The sequence below is a fragment of the Lynx rufus genome, unplaced genomic scaffold (assembly GCF_022079265.1).
Source record: "Lynx rufus isolate CCGP_SWC_20201006 ecotype Redwood Valley unplaced genomic scaffold, mLynRuf1.p SCAF_24, whole genome shotgun sequence".
Taxonomy (NCBI): Eukaryota; Metazoa; Chordata; class Mammalia; order Carnivora; family Felidae; genus Lynx; species Lynx rufus.
The window spans coordinates 22,385,956-22,409,265 of record NW_025814839.1 but is presented as its reverse complement, the minus strand read 5'-3'; the positions used below and the strand labels follow the sequence as shown (position 1 = coordinate 22,409,265).

Here is a 23,310-nt window from a genome sequence, read left to right as displayed (position 1 = left end):
GCACCTGGGTGGCCCAGTCCATGAAGCATCCAGCTCTGGATTTCGGCTCAGATCATGATCTCTAGGATCTCTAGCATCGAGCTCTGCACTGACAGCACGGAGCCTCCTTGGGATTCTCTCTCTCCCTCTCTCTCTCTTTGCCCCTCCCCCACTCATGTGTGCATGCTCGCTCGCTCTCTCTCTCTCAAAATAAACACTTTTAAAAAGTCACCTAACTCCAGGCTATTATATACGATCCAAAGTATTTAGTCACATCAAAATTTGATACACAGAAGTAAAAGGGGGTGGAAATGCAGAAAATAGTCCTACTTTGTAAACTGAATTGTCATCAATTGTATAACATGAAGGCACTGTTGAAAAATTTGGTGTGGTGCATGTTGAAATATGTTCTCTAAAAAGGCAGCATAATGGCATGCAAGCAAAGTACCTTTATGAAAACGATTCATTGCATTATCAGCATCTTGGTTTATAGCACAGGGGTCATGAAATGTTTATATAGAATATGAGACATGTTGCCACGTGAAACCTCTTGGCAATATTCAGATGAAGCTGAGGGTCCAACATTGGAGCACTCATGCACTGGGAAACAAAACCAAAAATCTAATAACTAGCAATTTTGTTGGTAATGAAGTAGACTGCCAGTGTAGCAGGGAACTTCCTTTTGCAATTCAGTAGATATTAAAAGTATTCTAACAAAATGTGCATAAGACATGACATCAAACCAAGCCAAATGCTTTAAATATACTTTGTTAAACCATCAGGACACATAGACCTAAATTCATTTTTTATAATGGTCACATATTCCATTACTTTATAGAAGGGAAACTTAACTTCCTTATTAATGAATGGATATTTCGCCTATCTCTGGGGCACCTAGGTGGCTCAGTCTGGTGAGCATCCGACTGTTGATGTTGGCTCAGGTCATGATCTTGTGGTCGTGACATCGAGCCCTGTGTTGGCCTCTGCACTGTTAACGTGGAGTCTGCTTGGGATTCTCTCTCTCTCTCCCTCTCAGTCTCTGCCCCCCCTCGATGCTTGGGCTCCTGAGTGTGCACATTCTCTGTCTGTCTCTCAAAATAAGTAAATAAACATTTAGACTATCTCCAAATGTTTGATATGGGAATGCTATAATAAATATCCTTCACATATACATGTAACGTATTTATATAAGTAACCTTAATATATCTGTCCTATTTGTATATGTAATAATATATAATAAATGCCCTTACAGTGTGTGTGTGTGTGTGTGTGTGTGTGTGTGTGTGTGTGTGTGTGTTTGCACACACAGGCGCACGTGCTTGCTTATAGAAGTCACGTACTTCAGAAGGACCCAGTCCTGGCAACGAAACCATTGGAATAAAGGGATGACCTACCTGAAATATTTTTCTCATGTTATATTATTTATTTTTGACAGTGACAGAGACAGAGCACAAGCAGGGGAGGGGCAGAGAGAGAGGGAGACACAGAACCTGAAGCAGGCTCCAGGCTCTGAGCTGTTAGCACAGAGCCTGACGCAAGGCTCAAGCTCGTGAAGTGCAAGATCATGACCTGAGCCGAAGTTGGACGCTTAACCAACTGAGCCACCCAGGTGCCCCGACATATTTGAAATTTTGAAATACACCGTTAAATCACCTTTCCAAAAGGAGTTACCAATTTCATCCAGCCACAGTGTCTAAGAATGTCATTTTCCTCACATTTCCTAACTTTGATTATTTTTTCAATAAAATATTTATGACCACAAAAATAAATATTTATTTATTTCAATAAAATACTATGACCGCAAAGAATGGTATCTCGTTGGTATTTACATTTTTCTCATTAGCACGTAGGATGAAATATCTCCACGAAAAATACGAAATTTGTTCATCGTGAACATTAGCTCAAACTAGAAAAGTTTGTTGCATAGGAAAATAACAATGACCTACTATTTAAATACTGCTATAGGCTTACCTATCAGAATCTTTTTTTTCTCCAAAAGGCAATTGATGGTTATCAGTTTTCCCATTCTGTCTTTGTGGAATTAATCCAGCAGCCGCAGCATCATGTATGTTTTCTGATACTTCCATGTCACTTCCTCTGTGCTTCTTTTTTTCTTCAACCTTTAATGGAACTTGATACTAAAGGTAATTGTTACTTTAGTCAATAAAAAGAAGTTTTTTTCATTCATTTTATCAGCTGACACTTAGTTTGTCATAATTTCAATGGAGGAAAATATTTTCTGTTTACTTTATCATTACAAGTAACTGTAATTTTTATAAACTCTGCTTCATTTCTGTTGAAATTTAAAAAAGCAGAAGTTACCAATATTTCTAAAAGGGCTTTCTTAATTTTGTACTCTTATTCATATCCACACTTTGCTACCGAGAATTCCCCACCCACCCCCACCCCATCTGACCAAGAGATACAAAGAAATAAAAAGACAAAAGACAAAATTTGTCCTTTTCTATCCTTACCACCTGGGTTTTACACAACAGCCAGATTTAAAACATGGGACATGGAGGTGCTCCAGTAACAAAAACAGGGAGCTTTCCTCTTTCTGCACGGAGCTATTCTTTCCCTGACTGCCTTTTACAATTCTTTTTCTTTGGGATCCTAAGGTTCTCAAAACAAGTGACAGTGTCCCCTAAAATTTATGAACCAAAGTTTGCCACAACACAAAAGGAACAAAGTGAAACGGACGTTAGGGTGGAATTCTGGGAAATTAGCAATGCTCTCCGAATCTCACATTCAATAACCATAACATTGTATAGGGAGAGGCTATAAACGTAATGATCACCTTTAATTCCATTTGCTACTGATAACGCGAGTAAAACTCAAAAAGGTTAAATGATTTGTCCCAAGTTCCTAAAGTGGCATTACCTAGCATTTTATGGCGTCAAAAGAGATGATACAATTCTTGAATGCTGACTCAGAGAAATGACCACAAATTCATTATGTTAATCAGATGCATGAAAAGTGTGACTTTGGCACAGTAAATTAATACCTTGATAGGGGACGAGGGGATTAGCTACTTATTCTTCTAAAGGAGGGTATCTCTAGGTTTTGTCTATTTCTAAACTCCACACATCTCAAAACTCAGTTTTCTCCCTTGGAGTTCAATACTGAAGCTTTGCTGAAGGTTTGTGCTACCTACATGGTAAAAATCATACAGGCCAAAATCATACTTTAGTGAACATAAAGTGAAGGTTTGACTCAACAGAAACATCTGAGAATGATGATTTAACAAACGTGGGGAAAAAAGCAGTGATAATACAAATAGCTGTTATTAAGCTTATCTCAAAGGGGTCATGTTGAAATTCTAAGTTCCAAGATTGTGAGTAAAGCAGACAAGACTGCATATATTTGTGGGCAATAAGCTTAGAAATTCCCTGAGCCTGCACTGATGGCTTAACCAGGCATAAAAAATTACAAAGCCATAGGATGCTCACACCCAAGTTTGGGTAAACAAGATTAGGTAACTAAGTAGAGAGAGGGCGGGGCAAAGGCTCCAAGACAAAGGTGTGTGAGGGAAACCAGATTAGATATGCAGGAGGACACACTCCCCAATTTAGTCCTATGGCAGAAAGCTGCTTTCACAGGAAGGAAGGACCAAATTAGGTAAACAGGTAAATAGGGCTATAGGCGGTAGGCTGCAGGGTGAAGATGCCCAGAGGGGAGCTAATTAGCAAAAGAAAGGTGCCTTGTGGATCCTGAGGTAGCATCCTTCTTCTCCCCTAGACTAGCTGAGATAAACAGAGAAGCTGCCTCAGGTCTGCTGTTAACAACCATCTGCCAGGCGCCAGGATTTTGTTTTATATTGACCCAAACCCCTAACACCCGATATCTTCAAAGCCCCTTTCCCTCATGCCCATGAGTTCATGTTCACAGATTGATTGTGTCTTTGGGCACGTCCATCACCATGTTTGGAAGCCTTCTGATCCTAATAAAAACAGAGCAAGGACCCTTAATCTGGGCGCCTGTGTTCTCCGGGACATTAGCCATCTCTCCCATTGTAATCCTGCATCCCGCTGCTGTCTAGCTAGACAAGCAAGAACCCTAGGCCCAGAGTCTACAGACACATACTGAAGCAATAAATAGATTGCCTTAGCTGGGGACATTTGTGTATCTTCCTTCTCTTAGTTATTGCTTCTTTCCCATTTTATTGTTTATGGAAATGCAATTTATATTGACGCCAATATGTTTTTTTTTTTAAAAAACCTGGAGATTATTATGTTTTTTAAGCAGTTTCTTTATGTTTATTCTGGTTCATGAGGTCACATGGTACTTACATAGCTAAGTTAGTTTCCCAGTTCATATACTACTTGGAAGACTGACACAGAAACTTCAAGGAAAACAAATCATGAGAATGTTTTCCTGAACTCCTATTTGTTAGATAGCAGAAATAATCTATTTCCAGACACAATTACTTATTTAGACAATTCCATTGTATGCACACTCTTGTTCTCTTGAGTGGAAAATCAGAATGGATTAGATAATTGCTAAAGAGAAAAAACAAGAGTAACAGCAAGGTGGACCTCTATCTCTTGTGCAGGTTGAACTTTCTCTCTTTCCAAAGACAGGAACTCTACTTGTGACATGCCTATCTCATTCTTAAACCTTTGCATATCTTGATGTAAGTCTTCACTTAGATATACTTCAGATGCTGGAAAACTAGATGCTGAAGAAGAACTCACGATTTCTAATTCAGAATCAGTACTTTTATAGTTATGAGTACTGGCATTATCTGCATATAATGGCTTCTGGAAAAAAGTCTTGTACTGGTTTGTTTTCTCGTAAGTGTTTGTGACAGCAGAAATATCATCCCTTTTTGTTTGAACCGTGCGTTTCATCACATCGCAGCAGGCAAGCCACAAATCAAAAAGGCTCTCTGAATAACTAGACTGAGGTCTAATTTACAATCGGTGGTATTTTGGTCCATATTTTTTGCCATTTGCATGTCAAACTCTTGGCCTTCTTTCACTTTAAATGTAACTAGTGGGGTCCTTGCTTTTTTTATTTTCTATATCATTTTAAAAATCCTCATTGTTGTTAAAAAGATGCTCAATGTCTGGTTTGTTCTCATTTTCATAGTCTGATGTTCTTTCTTTCTTTCTTTCTTTCTTTCTTTCTTTCTTTCTTTCTTCCTTTCTTAATATGAAATTTATTGTCAAATTGGTTTCCATACAACACCCAGTGTTCATCCCAACAGGTGCCCTCCTCAGTGCCCATCACCCACCCTTCCTTCCCTCCCATCCCCCATCAATCCTCAGTTTATTCTCAGTTTGTAAGAGTCTCTTATGGTTTGGCTGTCTCCCTCTCTAAGGTTGTTTTTGTTGTTTGTTTGTTTTTTTCCACTTCCCCTCCCCTATGGTCTTCTGTTAAGTTTCTCAGGAACCACAAAAGAGTGAAAACATATGGTATCAGTCTTTCTCTGTATGACTTATTTCACTTAGCGTCACCCTCTCCAGTTCCATCCACGTTGCTACAAAAGACCATATTTCATTCTTTCTCATGGCCAAGTAGTATTCCATTGTGTATATAAACCACAATTTCTTTATCCATTCATTGGGTGATGGACATTTAGACTCTTTCCATAATTTGGCGATTGTTGAAAGTGCTGCTATAGGGGCACCTGGGTGGCTCAGTCGGTTAAACGTCCGACTTCAGCTCAGGTCATGATCTCACAGTCTGTGGGTTCGAGCCCCACGTCAGGCTCTGTGCTGACAGCTCAGAGCCTGGAGCCTGCTTCGGATTCTGTGTCTCCCTCTCTCTCTGCCTCTCCCCTGCTCATGCTCTGTCTCTCTCTGTCTCTAAAATAAATAAAAACGTTAAAAAAAAAAAGAAAAAAAAAGGAAGTGCTGCTATACACCTAGGGTTACAAGTGCCCCTACGCATCAGCACTCCTGTATCCCTTGGGCAAATTCCTAGCAGTGCTATTGCTGGGTCATAGGGTAGATCTATTTTTCATTTTTTGAGGAACCTCCACACTGTTTTCCAGAGTGGCTGCACCAGGTTGCATTCCCGCCAACAGTGCAAGAGGGTTCTTGTTTCTCCACATCCTCTCCAGCATCTATAGTCTCCTGATTTGTTCATTTTGGCCACTCTGACTGGCGTGAGGTGATACCTGAGTGTGGTTTTGATTTGTATTTCCCTGATGATTTGCTTTCATTTAAAGAAAGCTTAGAAGATGACTGGCAAGCATATTCTGGGGACCCAGAGTATGAATGAGAGAGAAGGACATTTTCAAGACTAGGCTCTTTTTGTTCAGGAAATGCCTGAAATACTACTGAGACACACACTCCAAATGCATCTTCTTCCGTATTTGTCCAATTCGAAGGCATTTCCTTTCAGTTGGTTCCTTGTTAGAGTGACCCTGTGGTGGTTCTTCTTCAAGATGAGTAGGAATGCTGTATGGTTAACAAATTTCACCAAACTTCTGCTTTCACTCACTGGTGATGAGTTTTAAGCTCTTTTTCCAGTCCATTTTGCCTTATTCGATCCACATTTCCTCAAAGTTTTGCATAGAAGCGTGTCTTAAATATACAGATATATCATGCTCCCTATCACATTCCTTATCCATTGCTGGTTCTTGAGTCACTTTTTGCAGTTGCAAAAACGGATGGTTAATTTCCTTGTTTGGATTTGCACATGAATTTTCTGCCAGGATACATGTTTGTAAAAACATCTTACCCTTAAGTAATCAAGTACGGACAAAGAAAAATGAGAAAATAATTACATTTTTACTGTTAACTTTCTTAATCTATGTTTAGTTGTTCCCAAGTCACTGGATTGTAACTTCCTGTAAGAAGTGAAAACTAACTTGCCTTAGCCTAAGACAGAAGGAAAATATGAACTCATAAACTTAAGCTTGTCAGTTCTTGGAACTAAACAATTCATTACATGTTAAATCGACCAAAAAATTAAGTTAGATGATTTTTAATGTTACAAACCTTAAAAACTATTTAGCTTACCATCCCTTATAACGAGCACTAAAGTGCATTTGAGTACTTTTTAAAGATTAATAACTAGAGAATTGGATAACTTTAAATTATTAGCAGCCAAATCAATTAATATCAAAGAGAAAGAAATGCGCTGGCGGTGTGAATCGGCTTAAGATTCTCTCTCTCACCCTGCCCTCACCTACCCACGTGCTCTGTCCTCACTCTCTCTCTCAAAAGAAATAATGAAAAGAAAAAGAAATCATAAGGAACAGAGAATACATTTACAGGATGGTACTCTATTTACTGAAAAATATCTGTGTGTAAGTGGACTCCCACAGTCCAAACCCATCTGGTTCAAGGGTCAACTGTATACCTATATGATGCCTCCACTAAGAGATTACAGGAACTTCACATAGCCCCAGATTAGAAAATCAAACACCCATTCCTACTTCCCCATTCTTTTCTGGACACTACTGCCATTTTATTGGCCTTCAGACATCGTCACATTTAAAACAAGTATTCTTGGGGGGCCTGGGTGACTTAGTCAATTAGGCGCCCAACTTTGGCTCAGCTCATGTTCTCACAGTTCATGAGTTCAAGTCGTGCAGTGGGCTCCTTGCTCTCAGTGCAGAGCCTGCTTCGGATCTTCTGTCCCCCCACCCCCTCTCAACAATAAACAAACATTCACCAAAAAAAACAAAAAGCATCCTCAATATTTACTAAGTCAATACATGCCACTGTGATCATTTTGTCTTCTATTTCTATAGCACCCTTTACAGGTAACAAAACGTTGCCACATTTGTTCATTACACGTAACCAAGAGGTGGGTATTAGTGCCATTTTTAGGAACGAGGTCATTGGCATTCAAGCAAGTTTTTCCAAGGTCCCACAGCTAGGAGGTGAGGGAACCAAGATGCTAGCATGTCTTTTGATTTCAAACACAGCGCTTGCAGCATTATGCAGCAGCTGCCTGGGCCTAAGAGATCAGGACCTTTTTACCTCCTTCCCTAGTTGTCACCTTAGAATAGGTCATCATTACTCTACTTATATTACTGCAAGTATGACTGCGATGTTATTTTAATTATCCAAAAGTCAAAGTGAAAGCACCTCGTGGACGTTTTAACATCACTCCTCCATGCTTATACTTAAACATAAGAAGAAGACAGTACCTCAGGAAGAGAAGGTGATTCTACATCTTCCTCTTCTCCCAATTCTAATGCTGACATCATATCTATAGGATACGGTCACAGATAAATTAATGTGTTACAGATAAAACATGTGTTACTATGAATTGTAAACACAGACACAAGTCTATCTCCATTCATGACTATTTCAAGAAAATAAAAGCAATAGCAGAAAAGATGTTCAGGGGGTTCAAGATTTTCCGGAAGCAAAAGGGGGCAGTACTTGGGATACTTGTAAAGAAAGATAGCAACAGAAAAATATCTTCAGGAAAAAAGGATAATATATTTGGATCTACATACTTTCAGATTTTTCTCATACTAGCATTTAATCATAGGAAAACAACTCACAGAGATTCACTAGCTTACCGCTTCTGTAATTTTTATGCACTCCACCAGCAGAAGTCAAACTGTCATTAACTGTTTGCTCCGGTGGCACATTTTCAATAATACCAACACCATCTTGCTTTGCTTCCATTGCTGACTTTGCTGTTCCTTCCTAGAAAAACAGCACAAAACAAAAACCCAACTTCAGAAAAACATCACATTCATTCCTCTGGTCACGCACTCACCCACTCAGAAAGACGAGCACATACTGTATCTGTCAAGTCATAGCCACGATCCGGGGACGAGCTGGAAATATAAATAAAAGACAGAGTCTGTTCTATACGCTAGTAGCGGTAGAGATGCATGAAAACAGGTAAGGACAGAACAATAGCATCCACTAGTTCTGCAAGGGAAGTGAATCACGTACAGTGAACGCACAAAGGAGAAAACACTTACATTTGGGAAGCTCAGCAAACTTCCCAGCTCAGCTGGGAAGATAGGGCTGTATCTTAAAAGACAGACAAAGCGCACGGGGAGGGTGTGAAGGGCATTCTAGAATGAGCAAAAGGATCAACTATGAAATAATATAGTAAGTGACAACACCTATGCAATATGGCAAAACTGGAACAGAGTTATTGGGAATGGGATAGATAGAGAGATATTATTGGAACATCAGGACGAAACCAAAAAAAAAAAAAAAAAAGAAAGAAAAAAGAAAAAAGAGCAGTGTTATGCTAGAACATGAATTTTCTCCTTCAGGTAATGGGGATCCATTGAATAAGCAGAGGAGTGACAGCGTCACAAGTATATTTTAGAAAGGTCACCCTGGCAGCAATGTAGGATGAACATAAAGGAAGCAAAACCAGAAGAGAACTGCAAAATTATAGGTGAGCGAGTGAATTACGGGAATAACATATGAAAAATGGTCAGCAGGTACAAAATATCGAATGTGGTGAGTGACTGGATGCGGTCATTTCAGGGGAGTTCGGAGTCCAGGACTTTTCCTGTTTCAGGGCTGCTATTTTTGAGGCTAGGGAACACAAAGGACAGAGCAGATTACAGTCAGGAAAGAGGAAAGGGAAAGGGTCAGAAACAATGTCTTGAAACTAGGGCATATTAAATGTAAAGTGCCCAGGGGACTTCCAAAGAAAATGTTAGGGCCGCCTGAATGCCTCATTCAGTTAGCACCTGACTCTTGATTTTGGCTCCAGTCATGATCTCACAGTTCAAGGGTTCAAGCCCCCCGTCTGGTTCTGCGCTGACAGTGCAGGGTCTGCTTGGGATTTTCTCTCTCACCCTCTGTCTCTCTACCCCTCCCCACGTGTGCTCTCTCTGTCTCTCTCTCTCCAATTAATAAATGAATAAACTTTAAAAAAACAAAAAGAAAATTGAGATCAATGAAGTTCAAGTAAGAAAAGGCCATCGTAAATATCTATAAAACATATTAAACTGATAGAATAATGCAATCCTACACAGAACTGTGAAATTGTGAAAAGGAAAGTAAAAGGAGGCGGGAGGAGTTAAGATGGCAGAGGAGGGGGATCAGCGTTTCCCTTGTCCCTCAAACACAGCAGTATTGAGGTCACAACACTTGGAATACCAGCAATACAGGCTGCAGAGGGACAGGAAAATCTCCACAGGTGCAAAGAGACAGCTTGGCGGGACAGAAGGGTGTGGATGCGAGTTGGGAGAAATAAAATGGGCAGCGCAGGCATGGAGTCGGGGAAGCCCTTTGGTGGAGAAACCAAAGGAAGAGAGAGAGAGGCTGTGGGAAGTGTAGTTGGATATGAGAAAACCTGTCCGGACCACAGACCAAGGAGATGTCCAGAGAGCCAGTTTCTACTTTGCGAAACAGCCTTAGAAGCTAAAAAACGGAATTTTCAAGGCTGCCAGACTTTCTCTAGACCAGAGCTGCCACCTCCCATGCCTGGTGGGGAGGGAGCCGCCCCTAGGCTCTCAGGGAAACACTGGGAGAGAACACCTTGAGTATGGTGGAAAGAGGAGGTATTGCCCTCCCCAAGGGAAAAAGAACCTGCAGGCACGAGCCAGAGGCCCTTTGTCCACTGCGCAGAGTGGCCCTACTCCAGAACCAGGTCTGAGCAAAGCGGGATCCTACAGGGTTTTGAATCCCAGCTCAGCGCTCAGGGAGCACAGGAGACTGTGCAGCAAGGCAAGCTGGCCCCCCAGGCTATTCTGTGAGGACGGCCTGAACAGTGAGTTTTGAGACACCTCGTGTGGCCAGGAGAGATTGGGGTGTCGCCATTTCTCTCCCCATGACCAATATCGTGGGGCTTCAGGGAACGGACAGTGAGCCTCAGTGGAGCCAGGCCCATTACACCAAACCCTGCCTCTCTGTGCCTGGTAACTGCTTCTCTATGGGAGTGAGACTGACACTGATGGGACCAGACAGCCCCTCCCCTAGACCAGCACAGCCACCAGTCCCAGGCACCAATAGACAACGCTCCTCCGGTTTTCTATCTTTGTTTGTTTGTTTGTTTGTTTTCATTTGAATTATTATTCTTTTTTTCTTTTCGTTTTTAATGCTTATTTCTTTATTTTGAGAGAGAGAGAGAGACAGTGATCAAGCAGGAGAGGTGCCGACAGAGGGAGAGAGAGAGAATTCGAGCAGGATCCATGCTCTCACTGAAGAGCCTGATGGGTGTCTCAAACCCACCTACAGCGACAACATGACCTGGGCCAAATTCAAGAGTCAGAGGCTTCACCAACTGAGCCACCCAGGCGCCCATCTTTTCTTTCCTTTTCTTTCCCTTTCTTCTCTTTTCCCTTTTTTCTCTTTCTACTCTCCTCTTTCCTCTTCTCCCTTGGGAATCAGCCTAGTAGTCTCGGGTTGACTTTGGGTCAAAGCTATTTATATATATTTGTATGTTCCCTTTGTTCTTCTGTTCAGTTCTTTGTTTGTTGGTTTCATCAGGCACGTTCTCTATACTTTTCCAGGTCTCCTTCTTCATTTTCCTCCCTCTCTTTCTGGATTAAGCCCTACAGCTCCTTTGAGTCACTGCCTGTGACTTTTTTTCCACTCCTGTCATTTCTCTCTTGTTTGGGCTAAGGATTCTTCACCACCCTCTTCTCCTTTTTTCCAGGATTACTTCAACAAACAAATCAAAGCACACCTGGTGGAAGGCCCAAACCACCACTCCAAGTAGCGAGAAAAGCAGCCAAAGACGCACCAACAGAGTGCACACGACACACTCCAAAAACACGTGTTCAACTGTCAGGCCCTGGAGAGTGTAGGACCCCTTTGTAATATGGTAGTGCTCGCAGGTGTGGGACACAGAACAAGCTAGTAAAACACATAAAGGACAGGAAACTAGCCAAAACGACAAATCAGAAGAATTCTCCTCAAAAAAAATTCCACGAAGAAAGACAGACAGAGAAGTGCTTGACAGAGACAGAAACCATATATCTCATCAAGGTTTTGGAATAACACTCAGAAGACTTATAGCTGGGCTTGAAGCCAAGCTGCTTCAGAGATCAAGGAACTAACGAATCATCACGATGAATGCCGAAAATGAAATGTTGTAAAGGAGATACTAAATAAACTAGATGCAGTGACAGCAAGGATGGGAGAAGCAGCAGACAGAATAGGTGAAATAGAAGATACAATTATGGACAAAGATGAAGCAGAGAAAGGAAAGAAAGGAAATTACTAGACTACGAGGCAGGTACCAGAGACCTAAGTGATTCGGTGAGATGAAATAATAGCCACATCACAGGAGTCCCAGAAGAAGAAGAGTGAGAGAAAGGGGCAGAAGGTTTATTTGAACAACTTAGAGCTGAGAACTTCCCTCATCTGGGGAAGGAAACAGGCATCCAAGTCCTGGCGGCACAGAGAATTCCCTTCCAAATCAACAAAACCAGGTCAACACCACGACATGCCATAGCGAAACCGGAAAACTACAAAGATAAGGAGAGAATTCTGAAAGCAGCTAGGGACAATCGGGTCTTACTTAATCTACAAGGGAAGACACATAAGGGTAGCAGCAGACCTGTCCCATGAGACTTGGCAGGGCAGAAGGGAGGGGTAGGAAACGGTCAATGTGCTGAATGGGAACATATGCAGCGAAGAATCCTTTCCCCAGCAAGGCTATTATTTAGAATCGAAAGAGAGAGAAGGGCTTTCCCAGACAGACAAAACCTAATGGAGTTCATGACCACTAAACCAGCCCTGCAGGAGATCCTAAGGGGCCACTCTGTGAGTGGAAAGCAGCAGAGACTACAAAGGACCAGAGGCCTCACCTAAAGCATGAAACCTTCAGATAACACAATGACACTAAATCCGTATCTTTCACTAATCACTCTGCATGTGAATGCACTCAATGCCCCAATCAAAAGACACAGGGAATCAGAATGGATAAAACACAAAACAAAACCAAAGAACAAGATCCATCTATATGCTGTCAACAAGACACTGATTTTAGACCCCAGGACACCTCCAGATTCAAAGTGAAGGTAATGGGAGCCACCTATCATGCTACTAGAAGTCCAAAGAAAGCTGGAGTTGCCATACTTCCACCAGACACACTAGATTTTAAGCCAAAGACTGTAGTAACAGATTCAGAAGGGCATTTTATCATAAGTAAGGGGTCTATCCATCAAGAGGAGCTAACAATTGCAAATGTTCATGTCCCCAAAGTGAAAGGCCCACAGAGATGAATCCATTCATCACAAACATGAATAAAGGTATACATACAAATACCATGATTGTAGCCGACTTTAAGACTCCACGCATGGCAATAGGCGGATCATCAAGGTAGAAAATCAGTAAGGAAACACAGATCCAATGTGTCATTGGACCAGATGTATTCAGATATACATAGATATATATTGGACTTAACATATACATTTATATACATGGATATCAATACAGATGTAGTGAGATCTTTTCATTTAACAGCAGTAGAACGCACATTCTTCTTAAGTGCACATAGAACATTCTCCAATATCAATGACATCGTGGGTCACAAAACAGCCCTCCACAAATATAAAAGGACTGAGATCATACCTTGCATATTTTCAGATCACAACAACGAGCACTTGCTCATTCTTTCCCTCTCTCCCTCCCTTTCCAAGAGAAATACAAACATTACAAAAACATTTAGCTCACCTCCTTCCAGGATAGAGAAAAAAAGAATAATAAACCTTGTGGGGCAATGAGTCATGGACGAAAACCACACACAGACAGTAGAATTCCATAACCAATATGTTGACAATGGAGTTGACAGAAAGTGATGTACTAAAAGAACAGACACTAAAGAAATGGTTTCTGCAAGGAAACATTAGGCTAGGGGTAAACGATTAAAAAAGAGCATGCTGGTGGGAACACGTAGGTGGCTCAGCCAGCTCAGCGTCCACCTTCAGCTCATGAGTCATGTTCTCACGGATTGTGGGTTGGAGCCCCACATTGAGCTCTGTGTTGACAGCTCAGAGCCTTGAGCGTGCTTTGGATTCTGTGTCTCCCTTTGTCCCTGCCCCTACCCTGCTAGCTCGCTCGCTCTCTCTCTCTCTCTTTCTCTCTCTCTCCACAAAATAAACTTAAAATTTTTTTAAAAATACCTTAAAAAGCATGGGGGGAGAAGAGGAAAAAAGGAAACAAAAAAATAAGACATGACCAATCAATCAAGCATGAGCTTTTTAAGACAAGGAAGAAAAGGAAAAATGTGAGCAAAATAAGGTAAGTGGAAACAACATACATTTTTCAACAGGTACATAGGTAGGATTGGGAATATACTACGGACAATAGTCTCTTTTAACCCTTTTAAAGATATATGTGTGTATATATATGCATATATGTATATGTATATATATATATGTATATATGTATATATACATATATATGATATGTACATAAAACAGTCTTTGATTCACAGAATACCCCTAATAATACTGACTTTCATCACTCTACAGTTATCTAGTTATAAATACTGTAATGAAGAATTTAATTTTTTTCACTCTAAAATAAATTGTTCAATTACTGGCATCTATCACTTCCTAAGAGCTATAAATTATTACTACACTAACAAAAGAACAGAACAAGAAAGGTTCCTAACACATCAACTTTCACTATGGAGGAAGAATTGGGAATGAGAGTTCTAGGAAGACATGTGAACCTTCAAAGGATGTATGTAATGGGACACAGATGGGGTTAACAAAACAAAGGCTGAGGAGTTTTTCTCTGCAATTCTAAGCTCACAATGGGAGGATACTAAAAATATACTGTAACCTTCTTTCTTATGTAACTCCCGATTTCCTCAATATAATTCATTTGCGTTTTTACATATAAAACACCAAAACGGAATATAAACTGAAGCCTTACTTTTTAAATTCACATATTTAATTGTGACATATCATGTGTATTTCGCTACTTTCAAATTCCATTCTACGGAATTCCATTTCCCTACTCATTTATTCACATTCAAAAACTATGACATTGCTTCTTCCAAGCAAGACTTTATTCTAGGAGCTCCAGGAGTCAATCAAGTATGTTTCCTAACCTCCAGTACCTTAATTATAAGGTAATTTAGGGGCTTTGGAATGAATATTTAAATAAATATCGGATGTCTGAAACTTTAAATTTTAGAATCTGACACAAGGACTAGGAGGAGATAGTTTTAAAAGCTAGAATAGGAAAGATTTCTGAAATTAGAAATTTGACAACTTGGCTATGAAGAGCCTCTGCTCATAGAGCTACTCTTTTCAGCAAAATACGTATTCTTCAGGGAGATGCACAATCGTAACTTACTCTTCGTGGAGTTATTTCAAAAATACAGGGGAACGCTTTTGTAAGGTAAATGTTGAGAAATAAGGTAAACATCTAAATTTCTACGTTTTCTAATATTATTTTAGTCTAAATGTAGAACAAAGGATAGAGACAAAGGAAAATCCTGTCTCTCACCAAAAGAAAAATTGCCTGGGGCGGAGCGCAACCTACAATAGATACTCAGATCCAATAAGATTTCATTTAGGCATGAGTATTATCAGTCATGCTACTATCACAGTAAGAATCCTTATCCTTAACCAAATGTCATATTTCCTCCATTATGGGAAAGCTTTTCCCAATATAATTGCATGGTCATTATATATTTTCCAGCCCATTCTTTGATCAGCCTCCACCTCTAGGATTTACCAAAGGAAAACAAAACAAAACAAAACAAAACAAAACAAAACATTCAACGCGTCATGTATCTGTAAAGTGGTTTGTTCTTGCTAATTTTCCGTTACACACGTAAAATGATGATACACAGGCTACTGTTAAATTTTCAGAGTAAATAAGGGAGAAAACTAAATTCAGAGCAGGAAAGTGAGTTTCACAGGAGGGTACTTTACCTTGGTACCAAAATCGAAGTCTTGGCTAGCTGATGTAGGCCATGAATCATCAAGACCAGGTTTGTCGGAAAGCCTTTAGAGCAAAAATATGCAACAAAAACATGTTCATTTGTTGAAAAACAAAATTTCAAAAATTAAGGGAAAGGTCAGCTATCTGTTTCTTCAACGAAGTTTCTTGGTATAATTAAACGTTGGCCTCTGTTGTTTTCATTAAGTTTTACTTTAATTCCAGTAATAGGAACATCCAGTGTTATATTAGTTTATGAATATAGCGATTCACCAACTCCATACTCACCCTGTGCTCATCATGACAAGGGCACTCCTTCATCCCCATCACCTCTTTCACCCCTCCCACCACTCACCTCCTCTCTGGGAGCCATCTGTTTGTTCTCTGCAGTTAAGATCCTATTTCTTAGTTTGTCTCTACCTTTTTTTTTCTCCCTTTGCTCATTTGTTGTTTCTTAAGTGCTACATGAGTAAAATCATATGGTATTTTTCTTTCCCTGACTTTGCTTACCATACTACTCTCGGGCTCCAACCAGGTCATTGCAAATGACAAGATTTCACTGTTTTATGGTTGAGTAATATTCCAGTGTGTGTGTGTGTGTGTGTGTGTGTGTGTGTGTGTGTGCGTGTGTGTATGGATACACATATACACACACATACATACATATAGGACTTCTTCTTCGTTCACTCGTTTGTCCATGGACGCTTGCACTGCCTATTGGAAATAATGCTGCAATAAACACAGGGGTGCATGTGTCCCATGGAATTCGAGTTTTTGTATTCTTTTGGGTAGTATCCAGTAGTGCAATTACTGGATCATAGGATAGTTCTGTTTGTAATTTTTTGAGGAACCTCCATACTGTTTTCCACAGGGGCCTCACCCATTTGCATTTCCACCAACAGTGCCAGAGGTTTCCTTTGCCTCCACATCCTCACAAACACTTGCTTCTTGTGTCTGGGAGTTTAGCCATTCTGACAGGTATGAACGTGGTATCTCGATGTAGTTTTGGGGAGCATCTTTTCATGTGTCTGTTGACCATCTGCATGTTGTCTTTGGAAAAATGTCTGGTTATGTCTTCTGCTCATTTTTAAACTGGGCTTTTTTGGAGGGGGGGATGTTGACTTGTATCAAGTTTTTATACATTGGGGATGCTAACCCTTTACAGGATTTGCAAAACATTTGCAAATATGTTCTCCCATCCCAGAGGTTGCCTTTTAGTTTTGACGGTTTCCTTCACTGTGCAAAAGCTTTGTAGTTTGATGTAGTCCCCATAGTTTCTTCTTGCTTCGTTTCCCTCGGCTCAGGAGACATAACTAGTAAAATGTTGCTACAGCCACACGTCAGAGAAATGATGGCCTGTGCTCTCTTCAAGGATTTTTTTATGGTTTCAGGTCTCACACTTAGGTCTTTAATTCATTTTGAGTTTATTTCTGTCTATGGTAAAGAAATTGGTCCAGGTTCATCCTTTGGCATGTGGCTTGTCCAGTTTTCCCAACACCATTTGGTGAAGAGACTGCCTTTTCCCCACTGGATAGTCTTTCCTGTTTGTGGAAGATTAACTGACCATACAGTTGTGGATTTCTTTCTGGGTTTTCGGTTCTAGTCCATTGAGCTGTGTGGCTATTTTTTACACCAGTACCCACCATACTGTTTGGATTACTACAGCTTTGGAATAAAACTTGAAATCTGAGATTGCGATACCTCCAGTTTTCCTCTTTTGCAATATTGCTTTGGCCATTCAAGGTTTTTTGTGGTTCTATACAACGTTTAGGATTGTTTGTCTAGCTCTGTGGCAAATGCTGTTGGTATGTTGACCGGGATTGCATTACATCGGTAGACCGCTTTGGGTAGTGCCGACACTTTAAAAATATGTATTCTTATTTACATTCTGTGAGCATCGGATGTCTTTCTCTTTCTTTCCGTCACCTTCAATTTCTTTCATCAGTGTTTTACGGTTTCCAGGGTACAGGTCTTTCATACTTTGGACCCTGTTTTAAAAAAGCTTTCAGTTCTCTATTTTGCCTCCACCTCTCCTAACCTGTGAAATCTCCAGGAAAGACCCAGTCTGAGTTTCCATAACCAAGTGTGACAGGCAGGGAATTCCCTGAAATGGTTGAAAATTAAATGTATAGAAGTTACCACAATGACTTCTCACCTCACATCTGTCAGAATGGCTCAGTTTCAACACACAGGAAACAACAAGGGTTGCTCAGGGTGTGGAGGAAAACAACCCTTGTGCACTGCTCATGGGATGTAAATTGGTATCGCCACAGCAAAAGCCAGTATGGAGGGGCCTCAACAAATTAAAACACAAATACCATAGGATCCAGTAATTCCACTACTGGGTATTTCTTTACCCAAGGGAAATGGAAATACTAATTTGAAAAGACATATGCACCCCTATCTTTATTGACAATAGACAAGATATGGAAGCAATCCTAGTGTCCATTAATACATGAACAGACCACGTACACACACACCCATACAAACACACACACACACACACACACACACACACACACACACACACACTGGAATATTACGCAGCTATAAAACAGAATGAGATCTTGCCATCTGCAACATCATGGACATACCTAGATGGTATGAGGCTAAGTGAAATAAGTCAGACAGAGAAAGACAAATCCTATATGATTTCACTTCTATGTAGAATCTAAAAAGGGGAGCAAATGAACAAACAGAAAAAAAGCAGAAACAGACCCATAAATGCAGAGAATTGACTGTTGCCAGGAAGGAGGTGAAGAGGGGGGATGGACAAAATGGGTGAAGGGGAAAGGGAAGTTCAGGGTTCCAGTTACAGAGTAAATAAATCACAAGGCTCAAAGGAACGCCATAGAGAATCTAGTCAGTGATATCGTAATAGCATTATACATTAACACATGGGAGCGACACTCATGGCGAGCATGGTGGAACATCCAGAGTTGTTGCATCACCTATTACATTGTGTGTCAGGGAGACCTCCATTTAAGTAAATATACCAAAGTGAAGGTTTCTATGTTATGAGTGGAAGTACTAACTGGAGATTAAAAGATTAAAAGTTCCCAAGGCCAACTTTGTTCCTACACTGGTCTTGCCTTATTGAGGTCCATAAGAACTAGCAAGACCTTCCAAGCCTTCAGGGGCATTCAGCTCCCCAAGGAGAGAGACTGCGATCAAAATGGTCCTGGTAGTTGTGCCTCCATTTCTCTCTACGCTGCCTGAATACTTTCTTCCCTATGAGCTCCCACTCCTCCATCACTCTTCGGCACGGTTCAGTGACATTCTCCAACCTTTCAATCTTTAGCCTATGAAGGCACAGACTCCTACAACAAGGATGGGCTCAAATGACCGAGGGTAGGAGCCATGTCCTGCTCCTGGGGAACAAGCTAATTGGGAGTCTCAGTCATCCACACAGTCACCTCAACATAGGCATGTTATCACCTATCCAGATGAAGCTCCCCTACTGATTTGACAAGTCAGTCCTACCCCTGCCCAGCCCTACAGGTACATGGGAAGGGCATCACAGATTTAGGAAAAGAGGTGGAGTGAGGGGACAGCTTGTCTTGGGCCATACATCTCTGTACTTCAGAATCTCCACGCCCCCACCCGCAATTCCTTGAGAGGATCTAAGCCTTCCTCCCTAAGTGGGGGTGGAAGGAGAGGATATCATATTTCTATTTGCTGTAAACAGACTCTTCCCAGCAGCTCAAATGATTTTTAATCTCTCTCATCAGAAAATCGGAGGTATGCTCGCACCTTCAATGAAACCAACACACACACACAAGCAGAAACCTGGTCAGGACCCTCTTGAACTCTCTATTTGAATATGCCTTTCTTAACAACTGCCCTGATCCTGGGTCCTTCATTCCTGTCATTCATCTTTATGTCACTTAGCATAAACCCCCATATTCTGACATCTTTTCTAAAACTCTTATTCCTATCCAACTCAGTGTTGTTCTTCTTGAAACCTGATCTCCTCTGCTAATTCGATTCTTACCATCCTTCATTGTATTCATTAGACCCACTCCCCAGCTTTCTATTATTAAGACATTTGCCTGCAAGATGAAGACAAAAAACAAAGAAAGGAAAGAGAGAAAGAAAGAAAGAAAGAAAGAAAGAAAGAAAGAAAGAAAGAAAGAGAAACAAAACCCGAATTTAAATCTCATTTCTGTCACTTATCATATCCAAATAGGTCACTTCAATCTCTTTTGAGTTTCAAATTCTCCATGGAAACAACCATTGGGCAAGGAGGTTAAACATAGTTTGAAGTACCAGAGGGTATTTTGATGAAGTAATCTCTGAGGTTACCTACATATTGAGATCCTAAGTACTTTTGATTTGGCCTGGACAAATGGAGAGTCCTTAGCTGGCAGAAGTGGAAAAGTTAATGGGAAAAAAAAAAAAAAGAAATACCAAGAAAACCAGAGAAGAAAGTAAAAAGGCCAAAACACAGTACAGAAAAGTCATGGGGAAAGAAATCTCGAAAAAAAGAAAAAGTTTCCTAGAACTAGTCAAGGGTACTAGCCCAAAAGGAAACCAGACTGGGAACCTAGGCAACAGAGAATCATAGAGCAATATCCTCGAAATAGAGGCTGAATTTAATTAATGTAACATGGTCTGCAACTAGATATCCTTCCCTTACAGAAAACTCATTTGTCTCAAGAAGAGGGGATATCACCACATCTAAGGAGCTGCCTGACTAGATCTTGCTTATTATGTATAAAGCGTGACACCATGGCCATAGCTGACATCCACCCTAAAATCTCTGATGGTAAAAACAAGGGACTAGTTACCACTGCACTAATTACTTTTGTTAGCACTAGTGGTCAAACATATAAGAGCAAATGCTTGGACTAACCTGGTTTCTTAAGAAAACCCTAAATTAGAGTTCCGACACCATTACCTTTGACATTCTGAGTTGATCTGTCCTAGGATCTGTATCTTCATCTCAGTGCTGCTGAGGAACCAGAGAATAGATGTGGAAGCTACACAGTCTGATGGCCAAACCCCCTCAGCTACTCATTAACTATGGAATCACGGGGCGAGTAATCAACCTCCCTGAACCACAGTTGCCAGAGTAATTAAAAGTAGGCTACAATAACACAGCTACTTTGCAAAGCTATGCAATGACTATATAACTTAACAGATGTTATGCATATGATATAATGTCCAGTCAAGGGTAGAAGACTCAACAACTGCTTTTGTTCTCTGCGTTCCCTCAGGAAACACATAACTTTCAGTTCATTCCTTTCCTTTCCTTTCCTTCCATTTTCCGTTTCATTTCATTTCATTCCTTTATACTGTGAGAGTGAGTGCACACAGAAAGAGGGAAAGATATCCCAAGGAGGCTGTCAGCGCAAAACCCGACGTGGGGCTTGAACTCACAAACCCGAGTTGAAATCAAGAGTCACACCCTTAACCGACTGAGCCACCCAGGTGCCCCAATAAATGTCATGATTACAAATGCATAAAAATCCTACCTGGTTATAGAGTCTTCCTCAGCATTCTTATCTGTTCCTAAAGAAAAAAGCAAAATACATGTTAAATCAACAATTGAAAAATATAGGAAATTACAAGTGTATGGCTCATGATTTGTTCAAAAGTATTCCTTTGGGACCACACCTGGAAACCACACTACACTGAATGGTAATTATACCATTGGTAGGCTTAAAGCACTAACAAATCTGACTTTCTCCTCTATATTGACCAAAGGCAAGAATGGGTTTCATCGGAATTTGACACCTACAGGTGAACGGATGATCATCACTGACCGACTCTATGACACTGAAGGAAAATGGTATCGTTAGGAGAATGATTATCCTAAGCTGACAATGTCACACTGAAACTAGCATGATTTTTCTGGACTTCCACTACTAGAGGAGTTAAAAGAGAGTATATTTATTTTTGCTGTAACACGGCAGAACTTCCCCAGCCCTTCAGTACAGACTGTTCAGTTTTAGGACGAAACACCCCCTCACAAAGTGTGCTCTATAGCTATTGTACTTTGCAGCATGGCCAAACCATAGCAAACAGACTCTCCCTGGCCTTATTTCCAATGGCAAGGTAAGTAAGAAGGATTTGGCATTCCAGTTTGATAAAGTTCTAACCTCTTGAGACTGTCTCCTTCCATTGCTAGAGAGTCTATCTAGTCCCACCGTACATCACAGAGGAGGATGATCCCAATGTGAATGCTATGTAGTGGTTCATGATGTCATTTTTCTCAACCCTCCCCAGTAGGTGACACACATCTAGAGAAATCATGCTTTTTTCATGGAAGGCAGGTATCATCAGATCCTCTACTGATGAGCAACAAAACAAAACCAAGGGCAAAGAATATCTTGAATGCCTACATTCAATTACGGGGGAATTTTAATTTTCTAAACATTCAAGATGCCCACTGTATGATTCTTACTATATGACACTCTGGAAAGAGCAAGACTATGGAGGTAACGGTTGGGGTGAATGTAGGGATAAAGGGGCACAGCACAGAGGACCTTTAAGGCAGTGAAACTCTTTCACATGATACCACAAAGGTGGATTCACATCATTACACATTTGTTAAAACTCATAGAATGTATAACACCAAGGCTGAACACTAACGCAAATTAGAGACTTTGCCTGAAAATGATGAGTTAGTGTCCGTATAAAACACATCACTGTTGTCAGGGTGCCTGGGTGGCTCAGTTGGTTCAGTGTCCAAGTCTGGATCTGAGCTCAGGTCATGATCTCACAGTTCATGGGACCAAGTCCTGCATCAGGCTCTGTGCTGACAGCACAGGATTCTTTCTCCTTTCTCCCTCTGCCCCTTCGCTGCTCACACGCATGCATGCTCTCTCACTCAAAACTAAACAAAGGAACTGAAGAAAAGATACTACTCAAAATGGACCACTGTCGTGCAAGATGTTGACAACAGGGGAGGCTAGGCGTGTACGGGAGCATGGTATGGTATATGGAGACTCTCTGTACTTTCTATTATATTTTGCTGTGAACTGAAAACTGCTGTAACAATAAGGCTCATTAAATGTAAACAACAACAACAACAACAACAACAGAACACGGTATCCACTGAAGCTACTCTTACCATATATTAATGCAAGATACAGTCACCTTGAAAATTAAGATAGATATAAAAGTAACACAGTAGGGGTACTGTCTCCCATATGGAATTATATGAAAATACATAAGGCAAAATACAAAAATACAAAAGTTACTTGTATACTTAGGAAAGAAAACAATTGGTGAATATGATCAAATATCTTATAACTATAAACAGGAATTCAGCACTATATGAATCAAACCTGGGTTTTGCATACAATTAAGAGATTTTATTCTAATTTTAAATCAAAAATCATTATGTTGATCGTATCTAAGAATCATAATGAAAGCTTAATCACATTAAAAGATTATAATGACCTAATATGGCCCTAGTCTTTTTTGTACAAATACCTACTTCATATGGATGATGAAACTGAAACCAGTACCATGGGAACCATCATATTACTTGCTAGTAAAATAAAATTTTAAGACACCACCA

At 40.5% G+C, this 23,310-nt stretch overlaps 1 protein-coding gene across 1 annotated transcript in view; it reads right to left on the bottom strand.

The window, feature by feature from the left end:
- The window catches only part of LOC124518523 (ankyrin repeat domain-containing protein 26-like), a 105,181-nt gene that overhangs the window by 57,998 nt on the left and 23,873 nt on the right, over positions 1-23,310 (bottom strand). Inside the window, exons 5-8 of the mRNA XM_047088518.1 lie at positions 8,674-8,734; positions 8,471-8,600; positions 8,090-8,151; positions 1,951-2,117 (exon numbers count right to left, since the gene is read on the bottom strand). Of these exons, the coding sequence (XP_046944474.1) occupies positions 1,951-2,117; positions 8,090-8,151; positions 8,471-8,600; positions 8,674-8,734 (420 nt within the window). The remainder of the gene's footprint in view (positions 1-1,950; positions 2,118-8,089; positions 8,152-8,470; positions 8,601-8,673; positions 8,735-23,310) is intronic.